Source organism: Sturnira hondurensis, unplaced genomic scaffold (assembly GCF_014824575.4).
Source record: "Sturnira hondurensis isolate 20B ecotype Veracruz unplaced genomic scaffold, ASM1482457v3 Scaffold0007406, whole genome shotgun sequence".
Lineage (NCBI taxonomy): Eukaryota > Metazoa > Chordata > Mammalia > Chiroptera > Phyllostomidae > Sturnira > Sturnira hondurensis.
Genome location: NW_028080037.1, coordinates 8,765,735 through 8,784,486, shown reverse-complemented (window position 1 = coordinate 8,784,486; position 18,752 = coordinate 8,765,735). Strand labels below are relative to the sequence as shown.

General features: G+C 56.8%; 1 protein-coding gene across 1 annotated transcript in view; it reads left to right on the top strand.

The window, feature by feature from the left end:
• TESC (tescalcin) overlaps positions 1–18,752 on the top strand; it is a 41,758-nt gene that overhangs the window by 13,189 nt on the left and 9,817 nt on the right. The window contains exons 2-3 of the mRNA XM_037052193.1: positions 4,938–5,007; positions 18,167–18,247. Coding sequence (XP_036908088.1) covers positions 4,938–5,007; positions 18,167–18,247 — 151 coding nt within the window. The remainder of the gene's footprint in view (positions 1–4,937; positions 5,008–18,166; positions 18,248–18,752) is intronic.

Here is an 18,752-nt window from a genome sequence, read left to right as displayed (position 1 = left end):
CCTGTGGTGGTTTCTAGTGTGTACGGCTCCCCACTCTGTACGACCTGGGGTGAGTCCCAGTGTCCCCGTCTCTAGAGTGGGGCTCTCACTGCACCTACGTGACAGGACTGACGGGAAGGTCATGTGAGTCAAGGGTGCAGCTGACCCAGTAAATGGTTCGTTGGCGTTGCCTGTTGTGGTTGCCGTGAGTATGCATGTAATTCATGTTTCCAATGACTTGATTGACCTGTAACTCACACACCACCTGTCGCCCATCCACAGAGTGCTCGGACCCTTTTAATGTAATCACAAGGTAGTGCAGCCGTCACCACAATCTAATCTTAGAACATTTCACATGCCCCCTGTGCCCCTCAGAAAGAAACCGGCGCCTCTGAGCAGCGACCCCGCTCCTTCTGCTGCTGCCCACCCCGATCTGCTTCCCGTCTCCCATCTGCATCTCACAGCATTTTGTGTGGATGGAATCACGCAGTGTGTGCCCTGTGAGACTGGCCTCTTTCATTCATTGTGATGTTTTCAAGGGAACTCAGCTTTAAAAGAGGCTGTTCCGGGGCACCTGTTTGGCTGTAATTTCTGATCAAATTCCTCAGGTTAGAACCAGGTACTGTTTAACCAGCCAGTCTAACCTGATCAGCCAAAGGGGGGCCGTGCGGGGCGGGTGTCAGGAAGAATAAAGTAAAATAAAATAAAACCAAACCACACATATTGTGCCAGACAAATTGAGTCCAAACCCTGGCTCTGTCCCTTTCAAGTTCAGTGACCGTGAGCAAGTTACGCATCCACCTTGAGACTCGGTGTGCTCTTCTGCAAAATGGGGACACTCTGTCCGTCCCAGGGTCCTGGAAAGGAATGGAGAACAACAGGTGTGCCTGGGACGTGGTCCGCAGCCAGCGGATGGATGAGTCATCAATAACAACATTTAAAGATCTGTTGGCTCTTCGATAGGGGACCATACTGTGTGCTTAAAATACTCATTACACGACTAATAAATATAGGCTGTGTATAAGAAAGAATTGGAAAAACAGGTGAATTAAAGTAAAACAAGGTCTTTAATCCCACTATGAAGAGATAATCGCTACTATTATTTTGGGGAAACGAGCCTAGATTTCCTCTCAATACTTGTATATATTCGTATTTACAGTTTCCCAACCTGCTGCTCGGAGCCCTTACATGTGGAACACATTTCCACATCGACTTTGCAGCTGTGCGTATTTTTAAATAAATTAAACTCCCTTTCGTTGCAGTTGGCACTGACTCTTACTTTATGTGAGTCTCAGGTGCGCATGGGCATGGTGGTCGGGCACTGATGTCGACTGTAGTGGACGAAGTGACCACCTTGTGTGGCCCCACACGGAGTCGCTCCAACAGCAGTGACTGTCGCCGGGTTAGGGACGTTTCCCCTCACCATTCTTCACACAGACTCTCCCCCTCCCTCTCCCCCTCCTTTGTGGGGTGCCCCTATGACGTGGATGTTGTAGCGCTTGATGTTGTCCCAGAGGTCCCCTAAGCTGTCCTCATTCTTTAAAATTCTTTGTTCTTTTCGTGTTCTTCCAATGGGCTGTTTGTCCCTCTCTCGTCTTCCAAATCGCCGACTCAGTGTTCTGCTTCATGTCGGCCGGTGTCAGCTCTCTCTAACGTACCTTCCTTATGTATGTTATTCATTGTTTCCTACTGGTTATTGTTCTGTGGCTTCTGTTTCTTCATCGACGTTCTCTCTGACTTCACCTTTCAGCCCCTAAGTTGGTCACCTATCCTGTGACCAGTGTTGCAAACTCTGTACCTGGTGGGTCGCTTGTCTCTGTGCCGTTGACGTTTGTTTGTCTGCGTTTTCTCCTGTTTTTCCACTTGAGACTTTTTTCCTCCTCGCTTGGCTGATTCTCTGTTTGTTTCTGTGTGTCAGGTGGGTCTGCTCCGGCTCCCAGGCGTGGCAGGGTGGCCTTAAATAGCAGGTGTCCCGGGAGGCCCAGCGGTGCTCTCCCTGTTCACGTGAGCTGGTGCCCCAGGCTTGTCCCCCGTGGGTTTTGCGTGCCCGTCTGTTGCTGTGGAGCCCTGGTTGCTGTTGGCTCATCAGTGGGAGGGACTGACTTTCAGGTGACTGGCTGTGACTCCGAGGACAAGCTGTTGTACGGGGACTAACCCTGCAAAGCTGGAACAGCTCTGCTGGGGCTCTGGTGCCAGCCACGTCCACCTTCCGTGTGTCATATGTAAGCCTATCGGGGTGGCGTTCTGGTGTGTGGCCTGAAGCCGGCAGGTTGGTTGTGGTGTCAGCATAGTGGTTGGCCTTGACCGTGGGTAGCTATTTGAGTGATGCGTGATGGAGGCTTCTGGGTACTGGGAACATTCGAATTCTTGGTCCAGGTGCCCCAAACATGTTCCCAGAAAAACTGTGAATCAGGACGTGTATGAGGGATGCACTTTGGTCTGCACGCATGTTGCACTGCAGCGAAAAGCAAACTCGAAAAGTTCAGTAGTTCTGCTCGGCAGGAATTTATCCCGAAAGAGATCAATGCAACAGGTACCAAAAGGTGGGTACAGAAATGTGTTCACCTTCACATTCATCAAACAAGCTTAAAAACTGGACTCAACCTAAAGCAGATTGCTCAAACAATTTACAGTTGCCAATTTGATAAAAGATGCATTTTGAGCCCTGGCTGGTGTAGCTCAGTGGATTGAGTGTGGGCCTGCGAACCACATGATCGCGGTTCGATTCCCAGTCAGGGCACATGCCTGGGTTGCAGGCCAGTTCCCAGCAGGGGACTCACAAGAAGCAACCATACATTGATATTACTCTCCTTCTCTCCTTCCCTTCCCCTCTAAAGATAAATAAAATATTTTTTTTAAAAAAGATGCGCTTTGAAAAGGGACAGGCCTACTTCTGGTCAGAAGTGGCAGAGTGGATAGACACCATGCTCGCCTCGCATGACCACATCAGAACCCGCGTCAGAACGACAGCTCATAGGACAGCCGCCCCGAGAACCGCTTAGACTGGCCAGAGAGGGGTCCTGTACCTGTGGACACGCAGGAGGAGCCATGTGGAGCCCGGTACGGGTCACAGGGATCTGAAGTAGGCTGGTCTGACACCCCTGTGTGGCAGTAGAGAATCAGGAGGGCTATCTCAGCTGTGGGGGGGTCCACCCGGCCCTCCATCCCAGGCCCAAGGGAAGAAGAGTCTCCATAACACCTGGCCGTGAAAACCAGCAGGGGCTGAGTGCAGAGGGCTGCTGGGGCCCTGGGCATTTCGCTTGAGGGGGTCGGTCCCTGACGGACACGTGCTCTGAGTCCCAGTGCTGGGTGCAGTTCGAGCACCAGGGACACATGGCGTGGGGTGGGCAGGGGTGTGAACAGGGGCCGAATCAACCGGACTCAGTGCGGGGGCTGCAGGGGCAGCTGTCCGGGGCTCTCTCCCAGGACGGATGCACGGGCAGGAGCCATTGTTCCTTTGTTGGGCCCCACCCCCAGGGCAGGCTCAGGCAGACGAGGTACCTGAGTCTCCACTGACCTGGCTAACACTTTCAACTCCCACCCCTACCCACCCCCATGATTCCCTGAGACCCGGCTCCACCCAATCCAAGCCCTTGGCCCCAGCCGCTTAGAGCAGCTTTTCCTCACCAGCAGCGCCCCCTCAGCTCATGCTGTGGACTTGCCTAAAAGCTCTCAGAGGTCCACAAACCCCAAACACTCGGTGGCTGGCCTCAGGGTGCCCTGTACCTCTTGCTAAGAGGCCCCAAGTCTGGCACCAGTGGCGACTAGTCACACCTTGCTCCGCGACTTCCATAGGGTGGCCCAAGCCTGACGTGAGCTGTTGTCAGCGTTGGCTTAGAGCGCAGCTCCCGCGACGCAGCCGCAAGCCTGGCACCAGGGCAGCCGGCCTCAGTGCACATGGAGGTCCTCACCAAAGGGTCCCAAGCCCGGCACGGGGGGTGGGGGGGGGCAGGGCGGGGCGGGGCAGCCTGCCTCTGAGCACAGCATAGCTTCCCCCAAGCGCCACCAAGCAGCACGAGTGGCAACCGATGTGAGGTGACTTTCCAGCACTCACCAGGCGGCCCCACGCTGAGCACAGGCGTCAGCTGGTGTTGGCCTGCACCCTGTACGATTCTCCCACGGGTCTCCCAAGCAACTTCCAGCGCCGGCCCGAACCACTTCCCCACCAACCCTCTCTTTCAAAAAAATTTTTTTAAATTTTACAATTACAGTTGACGTTCCATATTAGTTCAAGGTATTCGGCAGAGTAGTCATTGACATAACTTATAAAATGATCTCCTTCATACATCCATACCCACCTGACACCACACACAGTTATACAATAGTCTTGACCATATTCCCTGGGCTGGGCTTTGCATCCCCGTGACTGCTTTTATTCCTGGGACGTCACATTTAACCCCTTTACCTTTTTCATGCAGCCGCCGCCGCCCCCCATCCCCTCCTATCTGTTCCCTGTACCTGCGAGTCTGCTTCTGTTTTGTTTATTTATTTTGCTTTTTTAGATTCCACATCTAAGTGAGACCCTGTGGTATTTGTCTTTGGCTGGTGTATTTCTCTTGGTATGTGACTATACAAAGTGCCTTTCTCGGCGAGGAGAGACCCATCTGCAGGGGTGGGAGGGGACAGGACCTCGTAGGAGATGGAGGAGGAGACAGTGACCTGGGTCACCACAGTCCTGTCCCAGGAGCAGCTGCTGTCAGGATTCACTGTGTTGTTGCTGAGGGGGTCAGACCTACTGCCCCCGGAGCCGCACCACCAGGCAGAAGGGGAGCCCTTTGCTGACACACTCATATGCCGCCGGGCTTTGCACTGGGGGGGAGGTGGCCTGAGAGTGGATGGAAGAGGAGGGCAGGGAGGAGGCAGAAGAACGGCCCCGGCCTCCCTCCTCCCTCTGGCCGCTACACGTCCAGCGGTCAGCAGCGTCTCTTGCCCTCATTTCCTTTTCTCTTACTTTGCAGTCTCATCAGACCAGATCGAGCAGCTTCACCGGAGGTTTAAGCAGCTGAGTGGAGACCAGCCCACCATTCGGTAAGGCCGGCAGCGGGGTTTGCACGTTGGGCAGGGCCCTGGCTCTCAGGGAATTTCTCTTTCCATTTCTCTCTTTCCCGGAGTGCCGGGGGACTCTGGGAGAGCCCCAGGGGTGCCCGTTTCCTGTAGTTGTTTTCATTCATCTGGTCCCTTCTGGAGAAGACGCTCTCCACTGGGAGGGAAAGAGACCCGCCTGTTTTTTGGAATCAGAAAAGTATTATAACATGAGTGAAGGGGAGGGGAGGCGCTATTGAGGAACAGCCAGCCTCCCGGACCTTCCCTGACTCCCTCGGAATGTGCTCCTGGACTCTCTTGTTTGGGCTCCCAGACACCCTGAGGGCCCGGGGAAATGCCAGGATCCTGCCCACTGTTGGGTGCAGCCCAGGGCCCGGGCTCAGGGGCCACCACAAGGCCCCATCTCTTGCTTCTGCTTCCTCCAGGTGCTTAGTTCTAACCTTGGTCAAGGTGGTGGGCAGCAGCCTCCCACCTGTCAAGGAAAATCGCCATCCTCCCCCGAGGTTTCAGCGCTCATCTTTTCAAAGCTCCGTGGGTTCCATTTTTTACAAGGACCAATATGTTGCATTGGGTCGTCTTCTAGGACAGTGAGTCTAGTCCTTGATGGCAGGTGAGTTCTTTGGGGCGAGGCTAATGGTCCGTCCTAGCCGACCAGCTGATCCGGTCGGTGAGGAAGCTTTGAGGCGAACCTCAGCCACCGACCGGAGTTTCCAGTGTGCTGCGAGCGCTGCTCTTTCCGAAACTCTCTAACAGGCCACATTTCCTAAAGTAAACACTCAGGGCTTTGAGGCTGCAGTGCTGGAACTTTTAGGGCACGCCTTCTAATAATCCAGGAGAACTTCCTTTTTCTTAGTGCTTGGACTTAAATTTCACTTAGCTTTGTGGAAACTGATATGAAAGTAGCTAAATTCTCTTGTTTTGTGAATCCAGCCTCGCACTGCATTCTCAAAGCACCCATCCCCCGAGCTGAGACTGCGGTGGTCTCAAAGATCCGGAGGTCTCAGTTTGATTGTATCCAAGGCAGATTTAAAGCCAGTCAGGATTTACACCTTTAATTCTATGTTTTACTCAGTAAACCTAGTGAAAGAGAGCCTAGAGCCGGCCAAAGGTCACCTGTTTCTCATGGGCTCTGGTGGGGTCACATGACTGAGTCTGAGCCAATCACCATGGCTTGGGCCAGAAATGCAAATCATTTTTCCTCCGAGCTGTGAGGGGGCGGAACTGGGTCATCAGCCAAGGGCAGGGCCGGTGGGGAGAGATTGGGGAGCAGGGGGAGGGGGGAAGTGGTTTCCCCGGGCAAGGCGAGCCTCCTGTGGCCATGGGCTGAGGGGTGGGTGCAGGGTAAGAACGCCTCTGCTGGGCGCCTTGAGGTCTAACGAGAGGCGACACTTTTGCATGCTGTCTGAATGGAAGTGTCAAGGCCTCCTTCGTTCTTTCCGAAGTTCATGGGCACGTTGTTGTGCCAGCCGGTCTGTACCTGTGGTAGACGACCCAACAGCTGTGCGGCTCTCTATGGGGTGCATCTGAATCTGCTGTGTAGTGAGCATGCTCCTTGGGATCGAGGTTGAGTGTTAAGGATGAGCAGACGCCTGTGGGATGATGCCGCTCTGATCTGGGTGCGTTGGCATCAGGCAGTGGGGGCTGTCATCCTTCCGCCCGTTGGTGAGGTCGTGAGGGCCCACCTTCAGAGGCCCACGCAGAGGTCATCTGTGGCTGGGTGGGAGTGGAGGGGGGAACACAGACGCTGCCACGCCATTGGCGGCCCCTCCCACTTTCAGTGTCCAGCGGCTGAGTCCTGACTGTGCTTGCCCAGCGGCCTCTTGGGCCTTTGCAAAGACTTACCGAACCCTTACATTCCGCGACGGTTCATTCCGATGTGTGTGACTACCGAGCACCCAGGAACTTGCTGAAATGCAGGTGTGTCTTCAGCAGGTCTGGGGTGGGGCCCGAGACTCTGCATTTCCCACAAGCACACCTGCTACAGGCCCCCCACTGTGCTGCGTCACAACCCTGGGGCTCAGTCAGTGCTAAGCAAATGCATCTTCCTTTCTGTCCCCTACCAGCCAGCCTCAGTTGGCTGGCTGGCTGTTGGTCAGGCATTCCATATCTCTGATAAATCCAACTCGTCCATTCGGTCTCAGCAGGAAGGTGTGTCCTGCTTCCCCCACCCCCAGGCCTGGTCAGCCCCGGGCAGGCTCTCCAGCTCCGGTCCCTTCTCTCTGTGGCGGTCCCAGCATTGTCGCCCCATCAGGCACCGTAAACGTGTGTTTTTGCCTTCCCCGGCCAAACGGCAAGCACAAATGTGTTTGCAGATCACCCGGGGACCTTGTTGAAAAGCAGGTTTCAATTCAGTCTGGAATGGGACCTGGGGCTCTGCATTGCTAACAAGCACGAGAGGGTTCTGGTCAGGGCGGCCTCACCTGGCACCCAGGCCCGTGCCCAGTGCGCTCTGCAGGCTTGGATGGGTGAAGGTTGTGTCCCCGCAGGCACTGAGAGTGCCTGTTGCGCCTCCCACTTCCCCCTCCTCACAGCCAGGCTGCCCCCTGGGCCCTGCAAGCCCCTCTCCAGCATCCCCCACCCCCAAAGGCCACCATCCTCACCTGCCCAAATGTGCACAGACCCCGAATGTGTCCGCCTGGGCCCAGCAGCCCCTGCTGGCCAGCCCTCGGGGGCTCCCCAGTGCCCTCAAGGTCATGTCCCTGCTCTCGAGCTGTGTCCTACCAGGGTCTCCAGACATGAGCCTTGCTCTGCTCAGGTCTCAGTGTGGACACCACCTCCTCCAGATACCCCTCTTGCCCCTCCACCGCCACAGCTCCCCCTGGGGGCGCCCCATCCCGACATTTGCAGCTCAGAACTGTAACTGTCTCCTTCCAGCCGCCGTCCCTAACAGACTGTCCACCCTTTGGGGGCAGGAGCTAAGTCTTTTCTCCTGGCCCTAGTCCTACACTGCGGGCTTCAGTACCCAGGGAGTGTTTATCTGAATGAGGGAATGCATGAAAGAATGAATGAATGAGCACAGAAGTGAGAAACAAGCAAGTATAAGGACTAAAAAGTCCCTTATAATCCACGCAGCGTGGGACGGACGAGACCCCTTATCGATGGTATTGCCCTCGGAGGGTTTACTGGCTCCCAGTGAAAGCGCTGATCTGGGGCTGGGCACAGATGTTCGCACATGTTCACACATGTCGGCTAAGGTTATTTGAGCATGTTTACATGCTGTCCGCTGAAGCCTGTTACATCTGCCCTGTAAACCCCCACAGGAGGTAGTGGTGGAGAGACCTGTTTTCCTCACTGGAAAACAGGTGACTGGTGGCTCAGAGAGCCCATGTATTGGGCCGGGTCACACAGCTCGTAAGTTGGAGACGTCGGGAATTGAACCCAGGGCTGAGGTCTTGCTGTTGTAGGGAAGCTGTGACTTGGCGAGTGACTTCTGAGGACCTGGGTTTCCCTGCTGTGTCATCTGGGACACTCTGCCCTTAGTGTCCTGGGGTATGGGGCGGGGTGGGGGAGGGGGTGGTTGTCACCATTGCAGTCCCTGCTCCATATCTCACTGGCTATGCTGGGAGGCGGGTGTCAGTTGCCCTGGTGATGGCCCTGCCAGCCTGCAGGAAGGGAGTGGGCTGACCACAGCATCTTATGCAAACAAGCCGCGGGAAGGGCCTCCTCCCAGGCTCCCCCAGCTCCTTTGCTTAATCCTAACCTGCTGCCTGCACTGCCGGGAGCAGGGACATGGGGTGGCTGTTTGGTTTCCTGGGCTTTCCCATCTTGTCTTCCCAGGGCAGAGGAATGTGCCAGCACTGTCCCCACTTGCCAAGGGTCTCCCAGGGGACCTCACTCTGGGCCTTTACCCTCCCTGACCCCTGGGCACGTCCAGGGCCCTGGGTCGTGCTGGGGTTTTGGAGCAGGGACAGAGGACATGACTTTAGTGTTGGGAAACCTGTTGGTGCAAGCGGATCAGGCTAGGACATTCTGCCCCACGAGAAAGGTCCCCCAGTGTGGTCCCCCCCCAGCATCCCCATCTGTGAGGCGTGTGGGAAGCAGTTCCTTGCACTCTCCTACAGTGGGCATTTGGAAACCTGGAGGGCAAAAGGTCCCTTAAAAGTGACCGTTCAAACCTGCAGGCTTTGTACACACACAAGTAAGATTTGCAGGTCGCACTTAAAGGCTTAACAAAAAATTGAGTTGAGTCCTGGCTGTTGTAGCTCAGTGCATTGAGCACGGGCCTGCAAACCACATGATTGTGGTTCAATTCCCAGTCAGGGCACATGCCTGGGTTACAGGCCAGTTCCCAGCGGGGGGGACTTATGAGAGGCAATCATACATTGATATTTCTCTCCTTCTCTCCTTCCCTTCCCCTCTAAAGATAAATAAATAAAAGTTTTAAAAACTTGGGTTTTGGGACGTGTGACTTTAATCAAATGAATATGGCTTTAAAAAAGTCACACTAGGGGAAACTGCCCAAAGTTGATTTTAATTCAAACCTACTGTTCCCTGCCTGTGTTCAGTGGGGTACCTTTCTAAAAATACTGTAAGGGGGAAGCAGTTTACCCTGAGGCGGTTGAAGCTGGGGCATCGGGGTCCCAGTCTGGGTTCCTTTCACAGCCTAGCATCTACTTTTTTTAAATCTCGTAATGGTGCATTTTTAATTTCTTTAAGAACCCCCCACCCCCACCCCGCAAATCTGAACGCACCCTGGCCACAAAACACTGACTTCCGGGGCCTCCCAGCCGAATGCTGAGTTGGAAAAGGTCATCTGACATCTACATTGAGCACCTGCTTTGCAGAGACTTCTGTCCCGTCCTGAAACGCCCGCCTTCTGGCTCGGAAGACCCACCCTGAATAACCTTGAACAGACATTAATTGTGGACAATGAAGAGCTGCAGTAACGGCCTCTGCACCTTTTCTTTCTTTTAGTCGGGCCCTTTAACTGGTGACTGTCTTCAGCAGCAACTTTTTTACTTCCGGATGGCACTCTGGCAGGCTCACCCACACCCAGAAATAGGTGCGGTGGAGTCCTCCAACCGTGGCGATGGAGGCCAAGAGGGGGCCTGATTAGATAAAGCCGTGTGACAAAAATATTTTTAGATTTGCTAAGCCTCCGAGCGTGGAGTGATCCCTGGGATGGAGGCAACCAGCCGCGTGGGGAAGGAGAAGGACGTGGTGGTAATCTGGTAGAAGGGCGCCGGGGTGCAGAGCGGAGCTGTGATGCGCCCCCGCCAGGGCGCCAGCAGACGTCATCCCTGCCTCTAAGGCCTGCTTTGTGTTCCCCGGCCCCGCTCAGCTTGCTTTACTGAATAAGAGGCTCACCCCATAAATGGGAACCCGAGCTGCTGTTACCTAAGTGCTAACGTGTGTGCCTGGCGCAGGGCTGAATGCCCACTGGCGTGGTCTCAAGGGTCTCCGGAACCCTCGAAGTTCCCATCATCTCCTCATGTGCCAGATTAAGAAACTGAGGCCAGCTTGACCGGAGTGGTTCGGTGGGTTTATGGGTGTCGTCCCACAAACTGAAAAGTTGCCAGTTCGAATCCCGGTCAGGGCACATGCCTGGGTTGCCGGCCAGGTCCCCTGTTGGGGGTGTGTGAGAGGCAACCACATATTGATGTTTCTCTCTCTTTCTCCCTCCCTTCTCCTCACTCTAAAAAGTAAGTAAATAAAGTCTTAGAAAGAAAGGAAGGAAGGAAGGAGGAAAGGAAGGAAGAAGGAACCGACGGACTGAGGCCAGACAGGTTAAGGTCTCCCAGCAGAGCTGGCTGACTGACGGAAGAACTGGAGCTCCAATCCGCTGTGATCACATCACTTTTCTCCAAATTAAGTCACTTGCTAACTGAGTCACTGTGCCTTTCACCTGTCAGGCAGCCAAAAATTTACCGTTTTCTTAGAATCACAGCAGTGAAAGGGGCGAGGCTGTTTCCCAGTCCGCATTTAACGTATCCCAAGGGTTCCCAAGCCCTCCTTCTGAAGCCTCAGCCAGGATGATGCCCAGTTATTTGCAAAGAAAACCCACGGCCACTTGTAAAGCCGCCCAGGACGCAGCAGACGGTCGGGGCGCGCACAGCCGCTCACGGGCCCGCAGGAGGGCAGGTGTGAGCTGGAACCGCCAGTCAGTGCGGTGTGACAGGGTGCCCAGGTGTCCCCAAGCAGGAAGAATCTTTCTAAATGGCCGTAGATTTATCAGCGGGAATCTGCATACACTTTTTTTTTTTTTTTACAGAAGTTCTTTTCCTAGGATTCATCCTGACACAGTTCTGGCTCCCTGAAACAGGCACTTTGGGCCTTCGGTGGCTGGTCTAGCTTTGAGGGTGCTGGGGCAAGTGAAAGTGGGGTTCCCTCCCCCTGTGTGGGGGCTCCGGTTAGGAGTGCGGGGCTGTTGGTGGCCCAGAGCAGTGAGTTCCGCAGAGGCCAGTCTGTTCTGCTTCATCATAGAGGAAGGAGGCCCACCGGGCAGGGAGGGTGGTCGTGAAGGACCCTCAGAGGCGGTGTGCAGGTTGGGGCTGAGAGCAGGGTGGAGAGAAGGAGCTGGGTGTGGAGCGAATGGAGCTCTAGGCAGAGGAGACCTCAAGTTCAAAGGCAGGGAGACAGGGCCGAGCTTTGTCAGCCTGAGCAGGGCGAGGACAACTGGCGAGTTGGGGGCAGGTCCCAGAGGGTTGTCTTGGCCATAGGAAGGACCTGACTCATTTACAGCTGTGCCTTCGGCCAGGGTACCTCCAGGGCACCTCTGAGCACCAGACTCAGGGTGCGACGGCCCATCCACTGGATGCTCCCATCTCACAGCTCATGGGTCCCCAGGCAAGCCACCCCTCGTCCTCTTGGAAGTCCCATTCAGGCCCCCTGGGTGTCAGCAGCAGCCTCCCCACCCCGGACCCCCAGCTTCTGTTCTCACCACCCCCCACCCACCCACCCATGGCACAGACACACACAGGTATGCGAGAGCCGATTAAAACGGCATGTCTCTGCTCGGCACAGTCCATCCCGCCAGATAAATAAGTAAATAAGTAATAAAAGCCAGAGCCCCCAAGGCCCCTGTTTGCTGGGCTGCCACCCATCTGGTCGCTCCCTCCCAAGCCCCCTCCCACTATGACAACCCCAAATGCCTCCAGGCTTTGCCTGCTCTGGTCTCTGCCCTGAGTCATCATCACCGCAAGGCTGCCCATGGAGACTTCCGCCGGCTCCCTCTCTGGTCGGTCCCTGTTCCGTTTGCCCTCCAAGAGCTTGTCGCTGCCCGAGACACCACGCGTTCCGTCTCTGTGGCTTCCCCACCACGGTCTGGGGCGGGGGAGGATGTGTCTGTGCCGGTCGCTGCCGACACCAGCGCCAGAGCGGTTGAATGCTTGTCATCTCTTCTGTCGTAGTTAAGTGACAGGCGTGGAGAGGCCAGCAGGGTCCAGGTGTGGAGCAGTTACAGGAGGAGGGGAGAAACTGTGTGACCAGTTGTGCTGGGGACACTGCCCCAGCTTTTGAAAAAGGCCCTGGCCTCGGGGCAAGGGGGCCAGGGTGGTTTCCTGGGTGGGAGGGCCACCCTGTGTGATTAGGGAACTGCCGGCCCTGGAAGCAAGAGGCCAACAGTGCTCCCAACAGTGATGTGCCCACAAACCCCCTGGGGATCATATTGAAAGGAAGGTTTTGAGGCAGGTTGTCTGGGGGGGGGGGGCGGCCAAGAATCTGCGTTTCTCGCAGGCTGCCCTGGTGACACAGGTCCTGGACGGCACTTGGAGGGGCTTGCCCTCGCCTGGGAAGACCCCTGCTAAATGAGGTGTGGTGCTTCCTTCCCCGCCCCCCGGGGGCCCCAGCGTCCCCACTGGTTGTGTCTCTCAGCCCAGGGCGGGAGCCCTCAACGGCCTAACCAGTGAGTGCATGGAGCGAGATGGGACGTGTAGCGTGGAGGGAAGACCCCTCAGGGCTGCAGGGACCAGTGGAGGTCAGAGATTGGGGGGGCCAGGCTTCCAGAGGGGTCTCACTGTGTCCTCAGCTTGGGGGGCTAGGAAGCCCGTGGGTGGCCGGGGCTACTCCAGACCTCAGACCCGAGGGGAGAGCTCGGGTTGAGCTGATCCTCAAAGTGGCCGGAAACCAAGGCGCGCACAGGGCCTGAGCGGCATCCGGCCGGCCCCCCCCCCCCCCCCCCCCCGGNCAAGACGACTCCGCCCCCCCCCCCCCCCCCCCCCCCGGTGGTTTTCCTCGGCGTGTCCTTCCTTCCCTTGTGGGCCAGACCCTCTTTCTGGGTCCCGGCTGGGGCCTCTGGGGGCCGGGTGGGAGCAGATGCCCTGTGAATATTTCTGATCTCTCCTTAAAGTAACACGTATGACCCAAAGGATGTAGTGAGTGAGGGAGGGCGCGGGGCGGTCAGAGCCGGACTTGAAGCTTTTCTGCTAGCCTCTCTCGGCCTTGTTTTCTTGCCTATATCATGGGGAGATGTGTAGCAGGCCAGACACGGCGAAAGCTCTCAGGATGCCAGGGGAAGTTAAACCCCGGGCTCCAGCCCCTGGAGGGGACACAAAGCTCTGTGCCCCTGGCACCCTCGTGGGCAGGCCGCCCCTGCTGGTCCCTGGGACAGCACTGCGGGACCACCTGCTACCTCGTCAGCTCTGGCCAAGGGCAGTGACCCGTCCCCAGTGAAGCGGAGCCTGTGCTATGACTCAGCCAAGCCAATCCGACGGGCCCTGTGGGCACCCAGCAGGGAGTGGGGAGGGAGGACAGTGAGGCTGAAACCAGCATTCACGGGGTGTGGGATTCCTGTGAGCCTTTCCCAGGTTCGGGGCGCAAGGCCTGCGCCCAACTTGCCGAAAAGGGGGGCTGGCGAATGATGGGTGGGGAAGGTCCCAGACGACCAGGCCACCAGCCCTGACCTCCTGGGGAGCCGTGCCCACCAGGGCTTCCATGGGCCGCACAGGTCAGTAGTTGGTGTAATTCTTAGCAGTCGGAAGTTCCTGTGCCTCTCTGCCTCGGTTTCCCCATCTTTGAGATGCAGGAAAGTTCCTCCCCGGTGGGATAATAACATAAAGCTCTGGGAACAGTCCCTGACACTGGGGGGGTGGGGGTTGGGCACGGAGGTTAGCTGCTGTCCTTATCATTGTTATTATCATCATTATTATTATCATCACTATCGTTATGATTATTTTAAAACTAAGAGCTCACTGTGTGTGTCAGACCTCTCATGCACGAATCTGTTAGTCATCCATCAACCCTATGACGTCACCCGCCGTTCCCACAGTCCCCATTTACAAAGGAGAAATCCAGGGCTCTGAGACCCGGCTGGGCTGCTGTCGCCCGAGACCAGGTGCCTAGTGGNACCGGCACTCGGGGGGGAGGGGGCACAGCAGTTAGCTGCTGTCCTTATCATTGTTATTATCATCATCACTATCGTTATGATTATTTTAAAACTAAGAGCTCACTGTGTGTGTCAGACCTCTCATGCACGAATCTGTTAGTCATCCATCAACCCTATGACGTCACCCGCCGTTCCCACAGTCCCCATTTACAAAGGAGAAATCCAGGGCTCTGAGACCCGGCTGGGCTGCTGTCGCCCGAGACCAGGTGCCTAGTGGGCTGGAGCCTGGACCGGCCCCCGGCTGTGCTTGACCTCACATCCCCTTTGACGTGGGGGGTGCTCGTTTTGCACCCAGTTCACAGATGAGGAAACGGGGGCTCCCCGAGGCAGTGGGTGGCCGTGCTGAGGAGGAAGGGAGGTCCCGCTGGAGCGTGGCGCTGGCAGGTCCCTGACACGAGGAGCAGCAAAGGCGGCTGTGCTTCCAGGACACCTGCCTCGCTCCTCTGCACTCAGTGCAAGGTCAGGCCTCCCTTTGTTCTTGATTTTCTTCTCCAGATGCGCAGTTGACCTCTGCCGGGTGCTTCTTACCTCCGTTGTCCTCCCTTCCCTCCCTCCCACGACGTTACTCCCTGTTCCCCCTCCTAGGTCAGCCCCAGTGCCCCTGACCTTGCAGGGGGTCTCGTGGTGGCCAGGACTGCTGGTGGGTCCCTTCTGGCGCCCCTCACAAGCATGGGCACTGGGTTTCTCCGAGTGCGCCCCTACCCCCAGACCTGCAGCGTCCACCTTTTGGGCCTTCGTTCCCTCCTGGGGAGTCAACCAGACTCACTTCCACTTCCTGCTGTGTCCCCGAACCTGAGCCTGCCAGCGGCCCCGGGACACAGCCCCTCTGGTATCTCACTCCAGAGCAGGGCGAGGCGGGCTGAGCTCTGGTGCTCCCTAAGGATCTGAAGGTAGAGGAGCCCTGGGGACAGTGGGAGGTCTGGGACCTGTGGGGCGGGGCAGTCCGGGGCTCAGGACAAACGGAACAAGGAGTTGAGCCCTGCCCACACCCGACTGTCCATTCCTCACACCGCTCACTGAGCCCCTGTGCTGCCCCCAGCTGTGCCAGGTGCCGAGGATAGGGCGCCGTGGATGTGACAATGCCCGTGTGCATGCTCTCGTGCCCGAAGGCTGCCCTCCTTGGGCCCTGCACTAAGCGTGTTCCAGCCGCGATGCCCACGTACGCGCGGGGCAACCTCTGAGTGAGGCTCCTGCTTCCAGAGGAGCCAACCGAGGCTCCGAGCGGCCGAGTTTCTCAACCCAGGCTGCAGAGCCGGGTGGAACCCAAGTCTGATTCCGGAGGCGGTGCTCCCTCACAGATGAGGACACCGAGGCCGAGGAAGGGCCAGCAGCAGCCAGGGCCCCCTGGCCAGTGAAGCCAGTGAGGGCTTGGGGCTTGGCCAACCGGCCTTGTAGCAGCCGGTCGCTTCCGGTCTGTGCCCCGACATTCCCTCCGGAGCAGCACGGGGCCCCTGTGCCTCGCCCGGTTCCCGCCCAGGGGGCTCCGGGCCTTCTGTCTGTTTCCCCCGGTGGCCGCTGCCCTCTAGGTGAGGAAGGACGGGCTGGCTGGTGCGGTGGGCAGGAGAGACAGGTGGCAGTCGGATGAACTTTCACAGACTGAGCGCACTGTGACCCACATCAAACCCAGAGCAGGACGTGGTCGACCCCCAGGGACCCCTCGCCTTCCCTCCTGGCCACCCTCCCAAACCTCGTTCGCTGCCCCCCGACTTCGAGCTGCCAAGGTGCAGGTGGCCAGTTTTGTCTTTACATACGTGGGGTCAGAGTGCAGGGCGGTGTGTTTTGCTTTAAAATTTTTCTTTTATTTATTGATTTTAGAGAGAGAAACATCGACTTGTTCCACTTATTCATGCATTCATTGGTTGATTCTTGCATGTGTCCTGCCCGGGGGTTGAACCTACAACCTTGGTGCATCAGGACGATGCTCTAACTAACCAACAGAGCTGCCTGGCCGGGGCTTTTTGTTGTTGTTTTAAAGATTTTAAGGAGATATTTTAACAGCCTTGTTGAGATGCCATTCACATATTATACAATCTGCCTATGTAAAGTGTGAAATTAATCTTAGACCATTTTCATCTGCCGCTAAAGATGCTTGTTAGATCCACCCCCACCCCCCAGCCCCTGGCAACCACCGATCTGCTTTCTGTCTCGGCGAGTCTCCCGGTTGGGGTCATGGCCTGCGCAGGAGTCACGCAGCCTGCGTCCTTCTGTGTCTGGCCTCTGTCACTCAGCACTGGGGTTGCGAGGGTCACCTGCAGTGTCGCGCGTGTTGGTGCTGCGTCCCTTTTGACGACTGAGTAGTATTTCCTCACTCTAGGCTCTGGGTCTCCCCCTTCTGCAGACCTGGGTGCCCATGAACCTGAAACATTGAATTCAGGCCATTCCGGGAGCCCTGGGGAAGGGACAGGAGCGGCGCAGGGGGCAGAGAACACAGGGTTTCCGGGCCTGGGGCCTGGTTCTCTCTGCAGAGAGGGGGCACAGGGGTCAGCATGTGTTTTGGGAACTTCTCGACCACCAAGGTGCATAACCCTCCGGGTCAGTGGCACTTCCCCCTTCCTGGCCTGGCTTTCTTCTGGTTTTGAGTCCTGTCTTCCCCTAGCCATTCTGGTTTTGAGTGGCTGATATTCTTCCTCCTCCCACGGTGAGCGTGCCTCCCTGTTCACCGGGAGTGCTGGGTTGTGCCCTGGGTCTCTTCCAAGGCCGCTGCCCATTAAAATCCACGGAGCAGGGGGAAAAAAATTAAGTGAACAGGAAGCAGATTCCAGGAACAAAGCTCAGCCTTGTGTGGGAAGGTCAGGTGGGTGAGGGACTTACCGCCGCTGTGCCCCCAAATCTGCAGCTGGAGGGCCCTGCGGTGCCTGTGCCCACCGACAGGGCTGCTGTGTTGGGTTGACTCACCCTCTCCTGTCCCAGGTCAGTGTCTTTTTTGTTTTTTACCAGCTTCACCGAATTACAATTCCCATAGCCTTCGTCACCCATGAAAACGCACAGTCCACTGGCTTTCGTATGTTCACAGAGCTGTATGTCCAGACGTTTCCATGAGCCCCCAAAGCAAGCCGTGTCCCACCCCACCACGCCCCACCGCTCCCAACACCCCGGCCCCTGGAGACCAGCAGTCTGCCTTCCGTGCCCATGGGTTCGCCGATTCTGGACACGTTGCAGAAATGGAATCAGACCCTTCGTGGTCTTTTGTGTCTAGATTCTTTCTCTTAGCATCATCTGTTCACGTTCCATCTGTGTTGCAAATGGTGTCCACACTTCATTCCTCTTTACGGCTGAATAACATCGCACAGCTGTCTGCGGACAGACGTCTGGGGTGTTTCCTCGTTCTGGTGGTCGGATGGTGCCGCCAGGAGCACCCAGGCACATGCTCTTGCGTGAACACCTGTTTTCCTCTCTCACGGGTACACACCGAGGAAGGAAGTCTCTGGGTCAGGTGGCACCCATACATCCCTCGTCTTGGGGACCCACCAGACTGTTCTTCTCCAAACCTCCAAGCCAGCATCCTGGCGCTCCGACTCCAGAGTGGCCCATGGAGGGTCTCTCTCCCTGAGGGTACCACAGGCCACAAGTGGTCTCCAACCTCTCAGAGAGGGCTGCAGTTCTCACATCCCTCTGTTTTCCTGGAGGGGAATGGCCAGGACACTGGATTCCCCAAAGCATCTGGGGAGTATCCAGCTCCTCCCTGTTCCTGCCAGCCCAGATGCTAGAGGAAGAGGCACCTTCTGGTCCTGTCTCCACGCGCCCTGCTAAGTGGTGCCACGCCGTATGACATTGCTTTCTTGTCTCCCTCTTTTCCCGGTGCCTGTCTTTCCTGGGACCCAGCAAGGAGAACTTCAACAATGTCCCCGACCTGGAGCTCAACCCAATCCGATCCAAAATCGTCCGTGCCTTCTTTGACAACAGGTGGGCCTTTTTCTTCAAGCCACCCGCTGGCAGGTGACACTGTCCTCGGGGGAGCGTTTTGCCCGTGTCGTGTCTCGCAGCCCTCGTGTGCTCAGAACTGGCTCTCGCGCTGACACGGAGAAGAGGAGGCAGCTGTGCTGGGTGGGAGCTCTGAGCCCAGGGGTGGTGGGTTGGACGGTTCTGGATTCGTCGCTGGGTGACTTTGGGCAGCTCACCCAGTCCCTCTAGGCCTCTGTAGTAGCTAGCTATGACTGTGTAACAAATCACCCCCAAACTTAGCAGCTTAAGACAGTGCATGTTGTGTTGATATCTCACCGTTGTGGTGGGTCAGGGATCTGGGAGCAGACAAGCTGAGTTCTCAGGGAGGGGTCGGCTGGGGCTGACCCAAAGGGAGAACCAGCAGAAAGAGGAAGGGAGGGAGCGGGCCACACACGATGGGTGAGGACCTCCCTGATCCGGTGCAAGTTGCGTGAGCCTGAACTGCTCAGCTCTGGATGTGCCAGGG